General features: G+C 43.7%; 1 protein-coding gene across 1 annotated transcript in view; it reads left to right on the top strand.

The window, feature by feature from the left end:
- spock1 (SPARC (osteonectin), cwcv and kazal like domains proteoglycan 1) overlaps positions 1–22,750 on the top strand; it is a 561,184-nt gene that overhangs the window by 428,507 nt on the left and 109,927 nt on the right. Inside the window, exon 5 of the mRNA XM_078550892.1 lies at positions 1,814–1,946. Within this exon, the coding sequence (XP_078407018.1) occupies positions 1,814–1,946 (133 nt within the window). The remainder of the gene's footprint in view (positions 1–1,813; positions 1,947–22,750) is intronic.

The raw sequence follows: 22,750 nt of genomic DNA, 5'->3' as shown, positions 1-22,750 counted from the left end.
AACAAGAGATACATGAACTATTCACACCACTTTTAGGATTCAACATCTTTTAGCCCACTCGTACATCACTTCCCCAAGAGCTTTTGGAATTCGATTTTTCTTCTTACTGTCAAACAGAAAACTGACCTCTTCGTAGAGAGCTTTGCTGGCTTCTCCTTACACAAATTCTGTATTCCTCTTTCTGTCTCTGTCTACTTTCTTTTTGTGTCTGCATCTGTGTGCAGTCTTACAGTTCTCCTTAGTGTCTGGCCACAAGTCTTCTGTATCTTAACTTCCTTCCCATTGGTACTGCTTCCAGGTCAGGTACGGCCGGATCACATGAACCAATTCTTATTACCCAAGAAAATTACAATTGATGCAAACTCTTAAAAGTTCTTTTCAAACATTCTTAAAAACAATTACAGATTCCCCAAACATTTTAAAGTCATTACAAATTTTCATTACTGTTACTGCTTCCAGGTCAAACATCATCACAATGTCACATTCCCACAACCTTTTGTATGTAAAGATATGTGCGGAATTATCCATTCCACAATGTTACTAGGTTTCCTCGAGTAGGACATCACTAAGTAATCTGTTACAACTTGCATCGCTTGCATGCATGCCTGATTGGCCTGATACACTTGATAATAGAATTCCTACGATCATTCAGGAATCATTGATATGCTGTGTGTAGCAGATTCTAATATGATTTTCATGTGCAGTCTCAGTGTGGAAAATCCCGAGGAAGCTAGCAAACCTTTGGTCCCTTCAGAGAAGGAGAAGTAAAGGCTGGTAAACTGGGTAATGATCCAAAAGAGTACAGCGTCCTACTGAACACACGAGATTAGATTTAACCGTAAACAAACAAGTTAGGGAACTGTCAGTAAGATATCAATTTCTTCACAAATTTGAATAAGTGCTAGGATCAATTCAAACTATAGTATTCTCAAACTCAGGCTTTTACACTATGGTGACCTTTCACATAAAGGGATACATTAGATCGTAACATCCAAAGATTCTATTCTGCCAGGCTAGGTGCATGATCTGCATTACAAGGCTAGCAAACTTCCAGCCATATGAGAGAAAGCTTAATGTTAAAATTTGAAAGGATTCAGATGGGAGAACAATGAAAGCTACCACTGCTATATCCTGCATTGGTTTGTGATCACTCTGATCTTCAGTGCTGCTCGAACCTTTAGATTCCCCTGTATGAAGGCTGCATTGGTTGTCAATTTTATTAGCAAAGGATAATTTAAAACATCAGTTTTGCACTAAACAGATTCTACTTCACCAGGACCATGGATATGAAGAGAGCACAATATGGCACAATTTGCAACTATCCATATACTTTTGATGGGTCTGATACAGTGGCCGGAACTTTGCAAATCCCCCTGTTCCCCACCCCCGCTCAGGAGTGGGCTGGCAGGTGGGGCGGGTGAAGGGGGGAGACATCAGGTGGGAAGGCGGGGTGGGGATTGCTGGTCCCCTGCCTTGATCCCACTTAAGGGCTTCTTCCTGCTGCTGCTAGAACGTCGCCATTGGTATTTTACCAGTGGTGGAGGGGCCAATGCCACGTCCCTGTTGGCTGTGCGGGGGAGTCCCTCCTGTTCAGGCACTCTTGTTCCCCTCACCTCTGCATAAAATTCAGTCCAGTATGTACACAGACATTAACTAATTTAATATAACCTTTTGACACTTTTGAATCTGTTCTTCCATACTGATGCTGCGTCTCACCTTTGGAACATCTCCAGAAATGGTAACATGGAGATTTTTAATATAATATATATAAGCTTTGTCGCTTCATATAATTAACTGTATTTTTCCTTTGCAGTGTCAGACAGAAAAAGGACAGTCTTGTTCGTAAACAATCAGTCGGAGCAGCCAATCTGGCCAAATGCAAGCCCTGTGCAGTGATGCATCCCAGTTCTGTCTGCGGTTCTGATGGTCACACTTACTCCTCTAAGGTAGACTACTTTTGAATACTGCAACAGTGAGGAAACCGTTAGTAAAATGAGTTACTTTTTCATGCTTCCATTTTGGATGCAATGAGTTAAAAATTTGGTCCACCGAAGGTTATGTAATATTTATTGTTTGAGAGAGGGAAAAATCATTTCTTTTTGAAAATGAAAACCATAAACCTCCTTAAATGCAACCTGTGGTGAACAATTCAGGAGAAAAACCAAAAGAGACACAAAAATGTGGACATGCAGATGGATAGAGTTAAATAAATCACAAATTCTACATTGTATACGGGGGTTTGTTAATCTTTCCTCCAACAGCCGTCTGTTTGAATGTAGCAACAACAGTAAGCTCGTTTTTAAGTCTACACCAAAATGCATTAAGGAAGCTAATTCATCTAGTGGGATTTTGTGAGGAATGTTATTTATGTACTGCCAAGAAATTCCATTGAACCAGAAATCTGCAACTTTAAATGAACAAGACCAGCGTGGCAGATAGTGAGGAATGTTATTACAGAATGTTATAGAATATTAGCCTCAAAGAAGGTTATGCAAATAGATTAGTCATTTTACATCTGCACAAGGATATTTTATAACGCTCACTCCATCCATTTGAATCTTCAGTTTATACTATTTATTAGATCTTTGGATATGTTAATATTTTATATAGTTTAGAGTCCATTGTATTTAATGTATCCACTTTTATGTGAAAGCCATAACATTCTTTGGCAGCCTATAGAATCGTTGAGTAGAATGTAGGATGTATTGTAAAGGAAGATCTCCAGTTATTTTGCTTTTAAGTGACCAGATCTGCACTGCACACTGCATGAACACTTAGCTTCCACAGTTCAACGCACATTATTTTTTGGGGTGATTAGTTTGGTTTTGTTGTTATGGCATTTTGGCAAGCTATCAGTATTCTCCATGCTATTTCATTATACTGCGCACTTGTTTTCACTGTCTAATGAGAGTGTAAATATTTATATGTCATCCATTTATATATAGCTTTGTTTCCAAAATACATCATTCCTGTTTTGCCTGATTTTGTCCAAAAGATTTAACTTAAGTTTAACAGTTTTATTGATGGTGTGTCTGATAAGTTCCAAATACATTATTATCAACATAATATCTTATATTTATTCAGCATAAAAAAGGGGGTGAATTATTCCTTATGGGTTCCCATGGGCTGGATTTTTAGCCCCCAATGAGGTGGGGAACAGAGAAGGGAGGGTGCAGAATTTCACAGCACTGGCCAGCCTGCTAGTCTCCCAGCATCATCCTGCCCCTGACAATGGGTTGGGGAGTAGGATGGCTACCCGTTTAAAGACCTGTTGTCAGAGGGCAACTGGAATTCTCCAGTCAGTCAGCCTCCAGGCACCAGGAGGCATCGGGGACCAGCCCAGCTGCCTGGAGGCAGCGTTCTGTAAGGGCCAGTGCTCCAAGAAGGCTTTGAGGCCCCCCCTTGCCTGCCAAGATCCAGCTGCAGCTGCAGGCCACCCTGTGGAGGCGTCCCCCTCACCACCCCACGTTACGTTGTTTACTTGTATGATTTTTAGGCACAAGAAAACACACAAAAACACACCTTTTATCTTTTTCAGAAGATGCAGCAAATTTGAGTGTGTAATAAATCTACGTTCATTTGTTGGCTAAGATAACAAGCAAAATACTGCGGAAGCTGGAAATCTGAAACAAAAATGGAAAATGCTGGTAAAACCCAGCAGGTCTTATAGCATCTGCGGAGAGAGAAACTGAGTTGACATTTCGAGTCCGATATAGACTCGAAACATCCACTCAATTTCTCTCTCCACAGATGCAGTCTGACCTGCTGAGTTTTTCCAGCATTTTCCGTTTTTGTTTCATTTGTTGACCGTTCATCTTGGAAATGATCCATTATTAACCATTTCGTATTTAGGTATCGAGGTGGAGCAAAGATATTCAACATCCTGCCAATAGTGAAATCATTTGTATTTCTACTTGGCACGGGCTGAACTTTTAGGTGCTGATGGAGGCAGGAATGGAGGATGGTGGGCATGGAACTTTGTGGCACCAGCTAGTCTGCCAGTTGCCCGACTCCATCCCACCCCCTGCCATTTTCTCGGAGGTGAGATGGGGTTGTCGGCACGGTTACCCACCGCACCCCGCCCCCCACCCCCCACCCCACACCCCACAAGCAAAGTGTAGCTAGTTCAGTTTGTTAAAGGCCTATTGTCAGAGACTGACTGGAATTTTCCTGTTGTACTCCAGCTCCCCAGAGGCATCGGGGAATAATGTAGCTGCTTGGAGGCAGCCTCCCAGCAGCAGGTCAGTAGTTCTGCGCTCCAGGTAGGTTTTCAGGTCCTCCCTGCCTGCCTGTTTGACTTCAGCTGCAGCTGTTGGGAGAACTCCCCCTTCACAATTTAGCCCAGCTGCTGAAGCCATTTTATAATTTAAAGTTTATAAAGTTGGAGACAATGTGCCTCCATCTTAAAAGTTGTAAAGAGGAAAGGACAAAACCCACCTTCTCCACACCAAGTTGCATTGTTGTCTTTAAGGACCTTTGGTGAGGCCACTCAACACCCAAGACCAATGTATGTGGTACATACTCTGCTCATTGGTACCTCAAATTGCATTGGAGTCCTACATACATCATTTAGTATATAACAAATAGGCTCTTGCCTGAAATAGATAAGCACCAGAGACCCCACCTAACATAGAAGTGAGAAGGAATGGGTGGTAAATGTATTGCCAAGATTTTCACGCCTATCTTTTCCCACTGGACAGAGGGAGTTAAAATGGGGCCAATTTAAATTACCAGAGGAGTCACCGGGCAGACAGTACAGACGCGTTCAAGAGAAAATTAGAGAAAGAAGCAACTGAGGGATATGATGAGAAGGTAATTGTGGCGATGTTGATTTTTGAAGAACAGACAGGATTGGTAGACCTTTCCTGATGCTCACGTCACTGTCATAATCTACAGGCAGTAAATAACTTCCATTATTTATGTATCTGCCATATTGGTGGAACTTACACAGAACTTCATCAATAACATTTCACCATACAACAGCTTTTCAATTGAGCCTTTTCCCTTTCTGTACACATTGTAACCCTGATGTTAACTCAGGTGGGATCAGGCAGACAGGGGCAGGAAGGGTACAAGCTCTTGAGACATTGCCTGAGTTATTGTAAATCCCAGGCCTAATTTTAATATGACTGACAAGCTGCCCGCCAAATTGCATCATGAAACAGGCAAACCATCCATTTTCACTGCACACTTCACAGAGGGATACCAATAGCTAGAAAGCAGGAGTGTAGCCTGTAAAGGGAAGTTGTACTCATTTTTGCCAGACTGTGTTGGGATTGTTTGAATGGAATCCACTAAGTGATTAATTGCAGACCTGCCACCAGGTTTTCAGATGCCTTCCTTAAGGTAATGACTGGGGAAGTCAGGGCAAAGAGGTGGCTAATGTTTCCCAACACCCACAGAAGCATTCGCACTGCCACTATCCAGCAGGATCAGTGCTGTAATCATCACCCCCAGGACCTGGCTTCAGTGTAGGAAGAATTGCAATAGCTTCACAGAAACAGCAATGGTGAATGCAGCTCTACATCCCTCCATCTCTTTCAACCACACTTGACAACACTCTTTTCATTCCTCACCTACCATTCTCAACAATTCCCTCCCCTCCATCACATCCTTCAGCATTCAATTAGAAGGGCACAATGTAAAACTTCTTTCTCCACCAAAACACACTCACCTCTACCTTTGCTCTCTTCACAATAAACACTAACTCCTTCCTCATTAGTTCACACTTGGGTTTCTATCCATCACCTCCCCTTTCTCATTCCATTTTACTTCTTCCCCAGCTCACAGTACAAATATACAGAAAGCTCACACATCTCCACTTTCCTTTTTGAACACTCAATAACTCTCACCACTCTCTGCAAGATAAAGCTGCATGTAATACAAGGGAGCTGAGCGAGAGGAGGGGGTCCTAACATCATAACTCTCACCCTATTGAAGCAGGAAGGCCCAGATGTCAGTGGTCCAAGCAAAGTTATGAACATTGAGAAAAGTGAGACCAGCAGCTTATCTGAACTGGGTGTGTCTGCAGATTACTTGCAACCACTCTTTCACCTCAACAAATAATCAGAAAGCTACACAACTTCAAGCTGCAATCTGAAGACCATTAACTGATAACATCCAACTGCTCAGTGCCATCCTAATTCTTGTCCCTTTATTCATTTTTCTTGATCCTTGTCAGCATTTGACCCTTTCTGAAGGAGATACCTTGGAGGGGAACAATCCACCTGGGGATGCATTGGCACGCACTTCATCCCTCCAAAAGCACGAACACAGATATTGGCATTCTGCATGGGTTATGCAGTGAGCTGGAGGGATCTATCCAGGGTGAAACACTCAGGTTTTCGCTCCTGAGTCAGGTAGTGCAGCTTACCGCGCCCGTCTCGGGAGAAATTCACCCAAATGCTGGAATATTCAATCTCCGGGATGGGCGCGGGATGCAGCTGGGCCTGCCGCCTCCAAACCCAGATCGGCGCCAGCTACAGGGGCAGCCGAGTGCGGAGGTGAGCTGTTTAAAAGGCCTGCCTCAGTTCCCTAGGGCTTGTTAATACTTAGGCCCTCCAGCCCTCACTCCTCCACCCACTCCCCTTGCCCCATCTGTGTCAACTTATACAGACCGATTCTTCACACCAATCCCCAATGGCAAATCATATTCCCCATGCCAACCCATGCTACCCACCCACTCCCAATGGCCCATCACTACCACATGCCAACCCACGTACAAAAGTCCACCCCCAGTGGCCCTTAAACCCTCCATGCTAAACTATGCTGCCTCCCACTCTCAATAGCCCCTCAGACCCTCCATGCTAACCCATGCCCCACCTACACCCAGTGGACCCTCATACCCTCCTTGTCACCCATGCCTCCTACCCACCTCCATGGCCACTTAGAGCCCCCATGCCAACAGTACCAACTCATGCCAAACCCCTTGACCCCTTACAGCCCCATGCCAACTCAGGCCAACCCACTTACCACCTTTTTACATTACACCCTCCATGCCAACTCACCCCGTATCCACTATGGGCAGATTTCAGAAGCCATGTTGAGATGAAATAAAATAAAAGCTCTAAATACCTGTTACAGCCTTTACTGTAGTAAAAAAAGACACTCTCATTCATGAAAACCCATTCAAAATATTTAAATCCCCTAAAGTACTTAACCCCTTCTAAAAAAAAACAGACTTTTATTCATAACCCCACATCAAGGACAGCTAATCTTTTAATACTGTCTTTGAGCTGTCAAACTGTTAACTTGGGATCCCCTACTTAGATATGATGAGTTGGGAAAGCAGCCAAGCATTAATAATGATATTATGATGGTCCTTGGGATAATGTCAACAAACAACTATTATAATTGCAAGAACAGATTTTTTTCAACTCTCACTGACATAGGCAGCCTATTTTTAAATGAAAGAGCTGGGGATTTAAATAGCTTCACAGCTTGAGGTTTTTTTAACCTCTCACTGACACAGGCGGCCTTTACTTTAATTTTTAAAGGGCTGGGAATTTAAATAACTTCATAGCTTGACAGTTCTACATCCTTCAAGGGCTTTTATGACTACTCTTATAACTTCCACGCTGCAGGATAAGGCCCATGCTACAGCAAAAATGGAATCTGTTTGAACTCAGAACTGTGTTCAAATGGCCCTGCTGAAACTCATCATTAAGGGTTTCTTTCAATGTGATTCACACCCCGACCCCTTTTCCCCTATCGGTGAAGATGGGAGCTGTTAGAAATGGGAGCTGGACGTCTGGATCCAGGATCCATCTGCCATTTTGGGGTCTCTGTGGTGTTTTTTCGTTATTCTTTCCTGGGATGTGGGCATCACTGACAGGGCCAGCATTTATCGCCCTTCCCTAGTTGCCCTTGAGAAGGTGGTGGTGAGCTGCCTTCTTGAACCACTGCAGTCCATGTAGTGTAGATACACCCACAGTGCTGTTAGGAAGGGATTTCCAGGATTTTGACCCAGCGACATTGAAGGAACAGCGATATATTTCCAAGTCAGCATGGCAAGTGACTTGGAGGGGAACTTGCAGGTGGTGGTGTTCCCATCTACCTGCTGCCCTTGTCCTTCTAGATGTTAGTGGTTGTGGGTTTGGAAGGTCCTGTCGAAGGAACGTTGGTGAATTCCTGCAGTGCATCTTATAGATGGTACACACTGCTACTACTGTGTGTCGGTGGTGGAAGGAGTGAATGTTTGTGGATGTGGTGCCAATCAAGCGGGCTGCTTTGTCCTGGACGGTTTCAAGCTTCTTGAGTGTTGTGGGAGCTGCCCTCATCCAAGCAAGTGGGGAGTATTCCATCACACTCCTGACTTGTGCCTTGTAGATGGTGGACAGGCTTTGGGGAGTCAGGACATGGGTCACTCATCGCACGATCCCTAGCCTCTGACGTAGGCCATTTGGCAGGCAGTTAAGAGTCAACCACATGTGGACCAGACCAGGTAAGGATGGCAGACTCCTTCCTCTAAAGGACATTACTGAATGAGATGTGTTTTTACAATAATCGATGATAGTTGTCATGGTCACCATTACTGAGACTAGCTTTATATTCCAGATTTATTAATTGAATTTAAATTCCACCAAGTGCTGTGGTGGGTTTTGTACTCATGACCCCGCAGCTTTTGCCTTTGTCTTTAGATTACTAGTCTAATGACATTACGGCTCTGTGAAAATCCTGGCCTCAGTGTCAAGTTAGCAGACACTGACAGCAGCGTCAGCCCAGGACATAGTTCAATAGCAGGCGAGATTCTGTCCTAATTCTACTGAGCATAACAAAGATTTTAAAAAAAACAACAGCTTATCTCCTGAAAGTATTTGCATTGGATATTGGAAGACCTACCAAGGAATTTCAGGACCATTACTGAAAACATGGAGAGGAGTTCAACCTGTGCTGTGTCTTATTGGCAGAGTATAAACATTGTGCTGGTGTAATGGCAGCCAGCAGAAATGGTGTGGTAAACCGTCTATATGATTTTAACCACCTGCTATATCCCTGCTGGATGGGCATGGTCAAAATTACCCCATTGTAGCCATGGCTTGAGGTTGCCTAGACCCCAAGCTCTGGAATTTCTCCCAATGACTTGCTTTCCTCCTTTAAGGCATTGCTTAACACCTTCCTCGGTGAGCAAGCTTTTGGTCATCTGACCTATTGGCCTAAATCTTCAAGTCTCCAAATTGTTGGAGACCGGACATACGACTGAAGTTGCCCATCAAGACCCTGTGCAAATCCCAATGCACGGACCTAAGTAGGAATTGCTCAAGAAGTTCAAACTTCCAATGAGCAATTCCCCTGCTCCCTGGGGCACCCCACAAATTTCTCCAACTCTGAACTAGAGTCGGAGACTTCAGACAGTTACGTGGAACTCACCTGAAAAGTTGCCTGGGAAATATTGGGGTGTACCTACACCACAAGGACTGCAGCGGTTCAAGAAAGCAGCTCACCACCACCTTCTCAAGGACAATTAGGGATGGGCAAAAAAAATGCTGGCCCAGCCAGCGACGCTCACGTTCCATGAAAGAGTAAAAAAAAGTTAGACAGATTAAAACCTAGGCTAACACTTGGGTAACTCCACAACTGATCACCCATCAACTCCATCAGTTCCCCTGACTATCTGACTATCCCACTGACCTGATTATCCAACTACCCCCCAAACCAACTAACCCCAACCACTCAACTACTCCCTGACCCAACTCCCACCCCCACCACCCAACAACCTCCTGACTATCCCCCAAACCTGACTACCCCTGACCACCTAACTACCTTCCTGACCCAACCCGACTAACCCCCAAACCTGACTACCCCCTGGCCACCTGACTACCCTTCACCCGACCCAACTACCCACCCGACCTACTCCCCAACCACACTGAATTACTGCTAGCCCAACTCGACCACCACACAACCCAACCCAACTACACTACTGACCACCCAGCTATCCCCCAGACCCCAGTACGATCTCATCCACCTGCCACATCACAAAACCTACTTACCAGCCATCTAACCCAACTCGGCCACCTCCCACCCTACCCAACTCACCAGTCCACTAACATTCAGACTGGACCTTTAAACTTACCAACGGCAGCGAGTCCCGTAAAAGGGAGGGGGGTGCGTGTCCTGTCTTGCACTGACTTGTTTCATTCATTCACGGGATGTGTGCTTCACTGGCTAGACCAGCATTTATTGCCCATCCCTAGTTGACCTTGAGAAGGTGGTGGTGAGCTGCCTTCTTGAACCTCTGGAGCCCATGTGGTGTAGGGGACACCCACAGTGCTGTTGAGGAGGGAGTTCCAGGATTTTGACACAGTGACAATGAAGGAACGGCGATATATTTCTGAGTTAGGATGGTGAGTTGCTTGGAGGGGAACTTCCAGATGGTGGTGTTCCCATGTGTCTGCTGCCCTTGTCCTTCTAGATAGTAGCAGTCTGGAAGGTGCTGTCTAAGGAGCCTTGGTGAGTTACTGCAGTGCATCTTATAGATGGTAGACACTGCTGCTACTGTGCGTCACTGGTGGAGGGAGTGAATGTTTGTGGAAGGGGTGCCAATCAAGTTGGCTGCATTGTCCTGGGTGGTGCCAAGCTTCTTGAGTGTTGTTGGAGCTGCACTCATCCAGGCAAGAGGACAATGTTCCATTATGCTCCTGACTTGTGCCTTGACCACACTGTGCTTTGACAGAGTTCTCAGAGAGACGCTGCAATATGCATTTCTGGGAAAGCCAGGCTCGGAAGGTCCCCGTAGAAATGTGCAGCAGCGTCAAGTCGGGGGAATTTTCGATTTCAGCGGCAATCCAACGATCATTGCCGCTGCTCGGAAAATCCAGGCCAATATCTCCTTATGTGGCTCAATGTCATGCTGTATTTTATAATGGTCCTATGATGCTCCTTGGGATGTTTCATTTCATTAAAGGCACTATATAAATATAAGCTGCTGCTGTTGTAAAATGAAGTAAAGTATAAATTGTATCAAGTGAAGCTAATTGGACTTTTGCATAGTGGGTAGAATTTCATAGTTAATGAAAATTTCTGTTGCTCTGTGAACATGAATTTCCTTCAAAGCTCAGTTGATTGACAGTGAATTAAGTGGGAAAAAAACATTAATACTTGTTTATTTGGTGTAAATAGTTTTACCCACAATTTTATATCATTGCATTTAAAAATGTTAACGAATTCAAACTTCTATCAGGTTATTTGTCAAATTGTAGGCTGTGCAGCCTCCTTTAAACTGTACGTGAAATAGACTAAAGGTTCTCAGAAGAAAGTTGTCGCTGCTGCAATTCAAATTGGCTTTCAAGCACTTAATCACCCTAAGTACCTTGTTCATCTGTAGGATTCCAATGGCTCTGAAATTCCACTGGTCCATTTTTATTCATGAGTTAAATATGCAGTAGAATCTCATTATTATGAACTTTTATCACACATTACTTCTGAAAATGATTGTATTTGATGCTGTTGGAAACTTAATTTGAGTCCGCAGAGTCCTTGGCAAGAAGTACTCTGGTTCCCTCCATGAATTTGTAGTGATGGTGTTTAACTGTCTATATAGTAATTATTGGTAATTGCACGTGGAACAACATTGGGAAACATTTAAAGAGAGTGCAGGACAAATATATTCCACTAAAAGGAAAGAGCAAACTAAACACTAATGAGAGTCCATGGATGAATAATGACATAAGGGAACAATTGAGGGTTATGAAAGAGGCATACATTAAGTACATAGACAGCAGATGGGTACATATAAGAGAGAACACAAAGAGATTAGGAGAGAAAGCAAAAAAAAGGCAAAAAAGGGACTATAATTAAGTTATCAAGGAACATAAAACAAAATAGTAAAATATTTTACAGGCACATCAATAAAAAAGGAAGGCTGTGATGGGAATAGGACTATTAAGAGTTGGAAAGGCTAATATCACAGGAAACAATAGAGCCAACAGATAAATATTAAATAATTATTTTGGCTCTGTATTTACCAGGGCAGTAGAACAGCTAGACATGACTTTGAATGATTGGATAAGCAATAAGATAAGTGTATTTAAAATTTTTTAAATGGCAATGTATTGAATAAACTAATCAGACTCAAAGAGGATAAACCCCTTGATCCAAATAAATTCCATCCATGTATTTTAAGATTATTAAGAGAAGAGATAGCAGAGATATTACTATACGTATTTAATAACTCGTTAGAAAAAGGTGCAGTACCTGGGGACTGGCGGATAGCTGATGTAGTTCATAAAATTAAGAAAGGGGACAGAACATGCCCAGGGAATTATAAACCAGTTGGTTTAACATCAGTGGCAGGAAAAGTAAGGGAATCCCTACTAAAGGAGAGAATAGAAGAACATCTAGAAATTAAAAATATAATACTGAATAGTCAGCAGGGATTTAAAAAGGGAAAACCTTGCTTGACCCATCTTGATGAACTTTTGGACGAGGTAACAGAGAGAGCAGACAATGGTATTGCAGTAGATGTAAATTATCTGGATAAGATGCCTCATAATGGACTAATGAATAAGGTCAGAGAGTATGGAGTCACAAGGTTAGTGGCTAAATGGATGGCCAGCTGCTTCAAGACTTTTGCGCTCGCACATCTCCCGCCCCCACCCCGGCAGCACTGAGCTTCTCAGCGCATCTTTCGGTCAGGAAATCGCAGTTGGGGGCCCAATCACAAGCGGCGGACCATTTCCTGGCCATTCCCGGGCCCGCCCAATAACCCAAAAATCCTGCCCCAAGAAATCCAATAAGGAATTCAGAAGAAACTTCTTTATCCAAAGATGGTGAGAATGTGGAACTCACTTTCATGGACTGGTTGAAGTGAATAATATAGATGCATTTAGGAGGAACCTAGACAAGCACATGAGGAAGAAGGGAATATATGGTTACCATGATAGATTTGGATGAGGAAAAATGGGAGGATGCTGCAATGGAGAATAAACATCAGCGTGGACTGGTTGGGGGCGAATGGATTTTTGTGCCGTATATCCTGTGTAACCCAATGTAAGTGTGATTAGTGTAAATTAATTCTAAAGTAACTATTTATCATATGAAAAATAGCCTTCAGAGAGCTTGTGCAAACTCTATTCAAACTCAGGAATATAGGTTAGCAAAATGAGAATCATTTATTCTGTTTGGGAAAATGACACCAAGGCAATCCACCTGTATCATTGTGTGCTGGCAGTATCTACTTTGCTCCTGGAACCTCTCACAGGCATTAGTGATTGCTTATGGAACGGTATGGATGTTGAGATTCCAAATTCCTCCAGGATCCATATTATTTATAGTGAAGTAACTGCAGTGAAACATAAGCTATCATCATAGGTGCCTGAGTAGCTCCAATTATACTACTCCTATACCTTAAGAGGTTTTTCTAGCACCCTCTTCCAAACTCCTGTACAGAAAACAAAAAAACTGATTCTCCCAAATGATTTATCTCTTACTGCTAACCTCTCCCCATCATTTGCTCTCTTTCTCTCACTCTCTCTTTTTCCATCTTCATATTGCACCTTTGTTTGCCTCTCTGTTTTATTGCTACAACTATAAGAATTGTTCCTCTGAGCTTACACTCTTGTTCCTCCTAAGTTTCTCAGCTCCAAATGCAGTGTTCCACATTCTCTTCCTAGCTGATGATTCACTCAGGTATGTTACTTTAGAGCATGCCTTATCTGAATCACAGCTTTCTGAGTTTTTCTAACACCGCACAGTGTTAAAGCTCATCACAAAACCATAGACTGTAACACATTGGGCCGTAACTTCCGATGGAGTGGCAGCTGAGTCAGATTGTCACTCCACTCGAAAGTTCTTACCTTGAAATCCAGGCGACCCTGTCTCACTCAATCTTCCAACTCAGGCCGGGCGAGGTCTGGGCAATGCAGTGTTTAAAAAGCTTCCAGCAGATCTCTACTTTAGAATCTGCCTCCTATTTCATGTATTGATGTGCACCTAAAACTGCTTTGCATCAATGTGAAATGTAATTGTCCCGTAAGCAGTCTCCCATATTTTCTATTTGCACAAGGCTGCTAAAGCCTTGTGAACTGTTCATTCAAACGCTTAAATTCATCAAATGAAACTATGAGAGTCGCATGAAACTAAGAAAGCAGAGCACGGGTATTGACAGATATAATACATAGCAACCACATATTTAATAAATTCAAAACAGTGTAATTGTAAACACATTTTAATTAACACAAATATGTTATTAAATTACCATTTTCTGATGTACACACAGACTTTCTATTTTGAATATTGTAGACTCCACTTTTACAGCCTTCTCATTCTATTCCAATTCAGTACTATGGTGAGCTAACAGCCTGACTGGCATTTTGAGTATCGTTTAAAAAAGTTTTTACCAGAATCAAATGATCATGACACTTGCAGACGTAAGTAAACACCATGAGGTAAAGTTTGCGTTTCGGACACAATCGGCAATCCGAGCTCAAATCACACTCAAGATTGTGCTAGTTTTAAGAAATTATTTTTCTTAAGCTACCAATCACCAAGCATAGCTTCTGTCAGGAACCACCACAGTTGGTCAGTCCTTAGGGGCATTATTTTTAAATTTTGCTTCAAAAAATACTCCTTAATATAGTTGAGTGGTGATTTGGTGCAGTTTGATCGACCCATTTTCAGCTGTGTAAGTTGCAGAAATAAGCATATCAGAGTGTCTAATCCACCAGCCATGAGTAGCCCATTTTAAATAAATGAAAATAACTTTAAAGAAACTAGATAGAGCCAATTCCTTGCTTTTATCCTAGTTATATTGGTGTGTATAACAGTCAGTTTCTTGATAATTTTTAAAAAGTTTTTAAAATGTGCCTGTTAGTGTCCTTGCACCCAAAAGAATCAGCTTAATTTTTAGAGCCTCCTTGAAGCCCACAAGCAAGAGCAAGTAATGGAAATTTGCCATGGTAATTAACTTGATCTGGGGCATCGCCAGTTTTGTGGGAAAGACCAGATTCTAGTGCGATGTTTTTTAAACTAGCACCAGAAGATCGTGGGAAGTCTGCACTGAACGTAATTTGTGTTTACAATTCCCCAATCTTTTGCATTGGTTTCATTAATTTTGTGCAAATTGTGTCCAAAAAAAAGCAGAACAGAAACTCCAGGTCTTCAGGTGGACAATAACAAATCACTGATCTTTTCTAGACAGATGTAAATCACAGAAGCTTGCTCTCAATTGAAAAGATTGTAGCTTTTCTAATAAACAGCAAATGAATGGAAGAAATGTAGTATATTGTAAGATCTGAGCTTTTTGTTGGGGAGGCATGAATAAAATTAGTTCATTAATGGCTGCCTGTGGTTAAGCATGTCTTACTCAGTGCAATACACAACAATAAATCCAGTCCTGGGTTTAATATCAGCCTGTACTGAATGTTACTGCATCCAAGTGTTTTAATGATTTATTTCTATATAATATTTAACGTTATTAGTTTAATTAGCTGTAGAAAAATATCTAAGGATCATTATATACTGTCAAGTAGCTGGAATGTTGAAAGATTAGACAAATGCTTTGTTCAGTATACCAATAGTTACAATCAGTTGTGAGAAAAACAGCATTGCAGTGTATCAATGCTATGCGTACTTGTAATTAGCTATAGTCCACAAGAGGCCATAGGCATTTCTCTCTGTGAGAGAGTAGTAATATGGACAAGTGGTAATATAGCTTGAAGGCCACCATCTGCAACAAGTGTAGGGCAAGACAAGAAGGCAGCCCTCCATGAACCTCTACAGCCAGCATGGAACCCGCACCATTGGCATCATCCTGAATCGCATGCTAGCCATCTGGCCAACTGAACTAACTGACCTCAATATGTGTACTTGTGAAAGTTTAATAGACACTATGCATTTACTATTGTGATGCAAAATATACTATTTTATGATATAAGAATTTTTAAAAACATGGTAGTATTAAAAATTCCTGACTGCTTTGCAAAGATGAGCACAACTGCAACTCCTTACTGAAGTCTCAATCAGGTCTGGAAGATGTAAGTGTAGGAAAAGGTTTAAGTATTTTTTTCTGGCCCAGAAAGAATACTATACATGAGAGATATGGCAGGTGAGGTGGGGGGTAATTTTCATCTTGGGTGCAGGCAGACAACTGGTGGTTGTTGATTAGTCACTCATCATGTACTGTACCCAATCTCTCCCATTCCATTAAAGTTAATAGAAAGGAAAATTGTTCAGGATGTGTATTGGGCTGGCAGCTGATCCACAACCACCAATGTCCAAAGTGAAAATTACCACCTTATCCCCATTTAAATTGTCAAAAGAGCACAGAGCTAATTGATGATGATCAATAAAAGCTAGGGTTGCATAGACTAATAGAAAATAAAACGTTGGAACAGGTCATTCAGCTCAATCTATCCATTTTGTTTTTTATTCACCACATGAACTGTAATGCTAATCCAATGGTCCTGCACTGTTCTCATAAATCTTTTATTTCCGTTTCTCTCAACAACCTATCTAATCTATTCTTACAGGTTGATCTGGTCTCTCTTACAAACTAACTCTGGTATTACATTCCAAAGACTCAGAACTCTCTGTTTAAAAAAAAGTGGGCTGAATTTGATGCTATGGGTGGAGTACCCATCGTCAACGTAAAGTCAATGGCTAAATCCGCCTTCGCTTGGGCCAGCTCACCCCTCAACCATTTAACGGCCGTCAGGCCTTCAGTTGGCTTAAGACGAGCCTTCCCCTCCTTCCAAGAGGAAGTTCTGCCTCTGCGAGCCTCTGGTCAATCAGAGGGTCAGCAGCTCCTTTGTCCCAGCAGCACCACCAGGAGCAGTGGCCATTGTTGGGACTGCAGGCACTGCCGAAGAAGAGACGCCGATGGAGCCTGGGCTTAAAGGTAGTCTTGGGGTCTCACTGGGACCAGGCTGGCAGTCCCCAGCAAGTGGAGGGGAAGGGGTGGGGGGGGAGGAGAATTACCTTGGGAAGAAGTCTACACTGGGCAAGGAGGCTCCACTCCCTTGCTGGCCATCAGTCCACCAGGTTTCACCTAACAGGCTGGACAGTTGGCGCCAGCTTCCTCCGTTGCGGGTAAAATCCTAGAGGTGGCGGAAGGTGGCCCTTGTGTGGCATTAATTGGTCCATGGCTGAGCGGGCCACATGATGCCTCCTCCGTGGTTGGTAAAATCACAGTGGGGGTGGGTATGGCAGCGGAAATGCCATTTCGCCCAATTTTACACAGCTTCCGCACCCCCACACCCCCCACCTGCTAACCCGTCCCCAGGGAGCCATAAAATTACAGCTATTTTCTCTTCTTTAAATATCTTGCACACCTTAGGAAGAGCATATTGGTCTTGAAAGGAGTACAATGTTGAATTACCAGAATGATACTTGGACTCCAAGGGCTGAATTATCCCCTGCCGTCGGGAGGGAAATTGAAGGGTGGGCGCGCACAAGCACGCTTCCAATCGGCACCCCCGATCGGAGGCGCGGCGTCATTTTATGTGGGTGGGCCAATTAAGGTCCGCCCAGCATGACGTCCGCACAGAAGCGCTATGCACTCCCTGTGCGGGCGGGGTGGGGGGGGATTCCCAAAATCAAGAGTGCGCTCTTTCGCGAATGTGCACGAAAGAGCGCACTCATCTCCCTGAGGCTAAGCGCAGCCTCAGGGAGATCGGCTGTAAATGTACGAAACCTAAAAATAGAAAAGTAAAATTTCCCTAACATGTCCTCTCATGAGACAATGTCACATGAGTTGGGACATGTCCATAATTGTCACAAAAACTTTATTAAATTTTTTAAAACCCTACAGGAAGCCTCACCCCGCCCATGGATGAGGTTTCATGCTTTTTCTAGTTCGTGCCAGGGCTCCTGGCCTGCCCACCAACCTTAAGGTTGGATGTGCAGGTCCTTTAATTACATAATAGCCTCTGTCAATGGCCTCAATTGACCATTGACAGGTCGGCAGGCGTGCAGCTGATTTTGCTGCGCCCCCGCCTTCCTGAAAATTTAAATGGAGCGTGGTAACATCAGGAGTTCCCCCCAACGTCACCGTGCGTCATTTTACACGTCGGCAAGCGGGCCCCGCCCCTGCTCACCGACGCGTAAAATCCTGCCCCAAGGGTTTACACAAATGAGGAATTTAGAAGGTTACAAGGTGTTTTGATCCAAGTTTTCGAGATCACAGAATTTTAACAGCGCAGAAGGAGGCCATTCGGCCCATTGTGTCTGCAATCTTGTCTCCAAATGAGCATTATGACCTACTGCCATTGCCCTGCCTTTTCCCCATACTCCTGCACATTGTTTCTATTCAAATAATCATCTAATGCCCTCTTGAATACCTCAATTGAATCTGCCTCCACCACAGCTCCAGGCAGTGCATTCCAGACCCGAACCACATGTTGTGTGAAAAAGATTTTTCTCATGTCACTTTCGCTTCTTTTGCAAATCAATTTAAATCTGTGCCCTTGCGTTTTTGATTCTTTTATGAATGGGAACAGTTTCTCCCTATCTACTCTGTCCAGCCCCCTCATGATTTTGAACATCTCTATCAAATCTCCTCTTAGCCTTCTTCTCTCCGAGGAGAACAGTCCCAACCTCTCCAATCTTTCTTCATAACTGAAGTTTCTCACCCCTGGAACCATTCTTGTAAACCTCTTCTGCATTCTCTCCGATGTGTTCACATCCTTCCTATAATGTGGCGCCCAGAACTGTACACAATACTCCAGCTGATGTTAAGGGGAACTGATAGGGTAGATAGAGAGAAAGTATTTCTGCTGGTTATGGAATCTAGGACTGAGGGGCATAGACTAAAAATTAGTTCCGGACCTTTCAGAAGTGATATTCGAAACACTTTTGCACACAGTGGGTGGTAGAAGTTTGGAACTGTTTCAAACAATAATTGATGCTAGATCATGTGTTAAATCTAAATCTGAAGCTGATACATTTTTGTTAACCATAAGTAATAAAGGATATGAGACAAAGGCTGTACATGAAGTGAGGTGTCGATCAACCATGATTCATCGAACAGTCTCAAGGGGCCAGATGACCTAATTCTGTTCCTGTATTCCTATATTAATTATTAATACTTATCTATGTGATAGTAGCCAGAGAATCACCTGCAATGGCTTCTCTCCCTACTCCTGTACTGCTACCTCTGGTGTCCCCCAGGGATCTATCATGACTCTCTCCTATTATCTTCACGCAAAATCATCCCAAAACGCAATGTAAGTTTCCACATGAAAGCCAACACCCCATCTGTACCTCACCGCCTTTCTGAGCTCCTCCACTGTCTCAAAATTGTCAGATTGCTTATCCTACATTCAACAACAAACTTATATTTATATAGATACTTCAACATAATGAAACACTGCAAGGCGCTTCATGAGAGTATTATAAAACAAAACTTGGTACCAAGCCACATAAGGTGATATTGCATCACATGGCCAAAAACTTGGTCAAAGACATAGGTTTTATGGAGCATCTTAAAGGAGGAAAGCGAGGTTGGGAGGTGAAGAGGTTTATGGAGGGAATTCCACAACTCAGGGCCTTGGCCATTGAAGGCATGGCCACAAATGGTGGAGCAATTCAAATCAGGGGTTCTCCAGAATTAGAGGAGTGCAGATATCTTGGAGGGTTGAGAGGCTGGTGGAGATTACAGGGAGGGGCAAGTCCATGAAGGGATTTGTAAACAAGGGTGAGAATTTTAAAATCAAGATGTTGCTTAACCAAGAACCATTGTAGGTCAGCAAACATAGGGGTGATGGGTAAACTGGATTTGGTGCAAGTAAGTACCTCACATTTACAGAAGGTAGAATGTGGGAGGATGGCTAGGAGGGAATTCAAAACGTCAAGTCTAGTGATAACAAAGGCATGGATAGGAGTTTCAGCATCACATGAACTGAGACAGAAGTGGAGTCAGTTGATATTACGCAGCTGGAAATAAGTGGTCTTAATGATGACCCGTATTTGTGGTCAGATGCTCATCTCAGAGTCAAATATGACACCAAGCTTGTGAGCAGTCTGGTTTAGCCTCAGATATTTGCTAGGGAGAGAGATGGAGTCAGTAACAAGGGGACTATTTGCCCATGTGCTCACTGACCTACATTGGCTCCTGATTAAGAAACACCTTGATTTTAAAATTCTCATCCTTGTTTTCAAATCTCACCATAACCTCAACCCATTATCTCTCTGATCTCCTCCGGCCCCACAATCCTCTGAGATATTTGTACTCCTCTGATTCTGGCCTCTTCGAACATCCCCAATTTTAATCACTCCCCGAATGATCACTGTATCTTCAGCTGCCAAAGCCCTAAGCTCTGAAATTCCCTCCCTAAACTTTTCTGCCTCTCTGTCTCTCTTTCCTAGATGCTCCTTAAAACCTATTTCTTTGACCAAGCATTTAGTCATCTTCACTAATATCTCCTTATGTGGCTCGGCATCAAATTTTAACTTTTTTGTTACAATTATGAGTTTTATAAGATTGTTATGTTTTAGGACTGTGTCATTTAGGGTAACTGAAGGGGTTATGTGACACACCTGAAATCTACCTGACACCAGGTCTGGATGACGTAGCTGTTAAAGATTAAAGAGGGGCCCAGATTGTTTTGCTGGGGAAGAGGTGCATGGTGTTCACACCTGGAGACAATGGCAGCAGCATCTGTGCTTACAGTAGTCTCCAAAACCCCAGGAAGGTGTTGATAATGTTCGGTTGTAAACAGTTATACACTAAACTGTCCATTTAGTTCCAAAGTAAACCCAACTCTAAAGTACAGCTAATTAGTATTTATACCTAGACACAAGGTCCATGTGATTCGCAGTGCCATGGACGTAGGCTTTGAAAAGGGAAGGTTTCTGAAATATTACTGAAACTCTCAGACACAACTTGTCCGCCAGGATCTGGGAGAGGGAGAGAGAGAGAGAGCAGCTAGAGGCCTAGGGCTGCATCTTCCGGTCAGCGAGCGGGTGGCAGGGCTCGCTCGCCGACACATAAAATGACACAGGGTGACGTCGGGCGTGCGTCCCAACGTCACCCTGCGTCATTTAGATTTTCAGTTCGGCAGGCACACAGCCAAATCAGCTGCGCGCCCACCAAACTGTCAAAGGCCTATTAAGGCCGTTTAAAAAGTAATTAACATCATTAATGGACCTGCCTGTCCAACCTTAAGGTTGCCGGGCAGGCGAGGAGCCCGGGCAGCCTTCAGAAAAAACATGAAACCTTATCCAAGGGCAGGATGACGTTTCATGAGGGATTTAAAATGTTTATAAAATGTTGAAATAAAAGAAATTGTCATGTCCCAGCTCATGTGACAGTGTCTCATCTTTATTGACTGTTTGAAACCTGAGCCAATCTCCCTGAGGTAGCACTTTGCCTCAGGGAGATTTGTGCACTCTTCCATGCACATGTGCGAAAGAGCGCACTCCTGACTCAGGAAATCCCCGCCCGCCCCCCAGCACAGGGAGCACATAGCACTTCCTGGCGGACGTCACACTGGGTGGGCCTTAATTGGCCCACCCATGTAAAATGGCGGCGCACCCCCGACCAGCAACCCGCCCGGAATGTGTGGGAGCTTGCACTCAGATTGCAAAGACCAAATTTGTGAGGATTTAAATGAGACTGGAAGATTTGCTTAGCTTTAGCTAAAGGAAGGCATCTCCCAGATAAAGCCTCATTGTTAAAGAAAGTCTTGGGGCAGGATTTTTAGGTTGGCGGGCAGGTGCAATCGGCGGACCCAGGGTTGCCTGGGGAATGGACTGCCGCCCACGATCGGCCCCCGACCATAATTTCACACTTGCTGGCCAATTAACGGCCTGCCAGCGTGAAGCATGCGCTGAAATGCTCAGCACTACCGGGGTGGGGCCAGGAGGAGGTCGGGCGCATACGTAAGCGCAGGCATGGGTGAGGGCGGGATGAAAGCTCCCTGAAGGTAGGGAGCTGCCTCATGGAGCTCAAGACTTGAAAACAATTAAATAAAATTTTTTAAATCAGGAAAAAATGTCCAAGCATCACAATCAGTCACCTGAACATAAACATAATAAAAATGCTGTCTATAGGTTTTTAATCTTTTTTTATTTAATAATTCATCCCACCCTTGGCTGAGGTTTCATAAAAAATGCAAAGTCTGCCTGGCCGATTCGCCCACCAAGCGTAAGGTTGGACAGACCATGAAAAATCGGAGACAATTGCAACTTTAATTATGCTAATTGGCCTCTTAATTGTCTGCGGGCAGCTTCTGACCTTTGCATGCGCCCGCGGACCGAAATATCGCATGAGCGCAGGATAACGTTGGGATGCTCACCCGATGTCATTTCGCGCGATTTTGCTTCCGATCGGGTCGGGCACGCGCCTGCCCACCAACCTAAAAATTCTGTTCCTGGGGTTAAAAGTTACCAAGCTGGAAAAGGAAAAGAATGGAAGCAAATACTCGGGAACTAAGAATTACTTTGGACTGGTTCTGGGAAAAGTGAATGTCTACTTAAAGGCCAGTGTAAAGTATACTTTTGAAGTGGTTTTTCCATTGTTTAGTATTAAAAGTAAAAGGGGGAGTTTGGTTCTGTGGTTTAAGGTATAAGCTGCCTACAACAACAATGGTTAGTCAATAGGGCTTTCAGTTTGTTTATTACAGTAAAAGCCTTAGGGCTGAATTTTCCCTCCGTCGGAGGGGAAGTTGATGGACAGGCGCGCACAGCCACGCTTCCAGTCGGTGCCCCCGATTGGAGGCGCGGCGCCATTTTACGTGGACGGGCCAATTAAGGCCCGCCCAACGTGACATCCACACAGAAGCGCTATGCGCTCCCTGTGCGGGCGGGGGGAATC

The sequence above is a fragment of the Cetorhinus maximus genome, chromosome 10, assembly GCF_964194155.1.
Source record: "Cetorhinus maximus chromosome 10, sCetMax3.hap1.1, whole genome shotgun sequence".
In the NCBI taxonomy this organism is placed as follows: Eukaryota; Metazoa; Chordata; class Chondrichthyes; order Lamniformes; family Cetorhinidae; genus Cetorhinus; species Cetorhinus maximus.
This window is presented reverse-complemented; position numbering and strand designations above follow the sequence as displayed.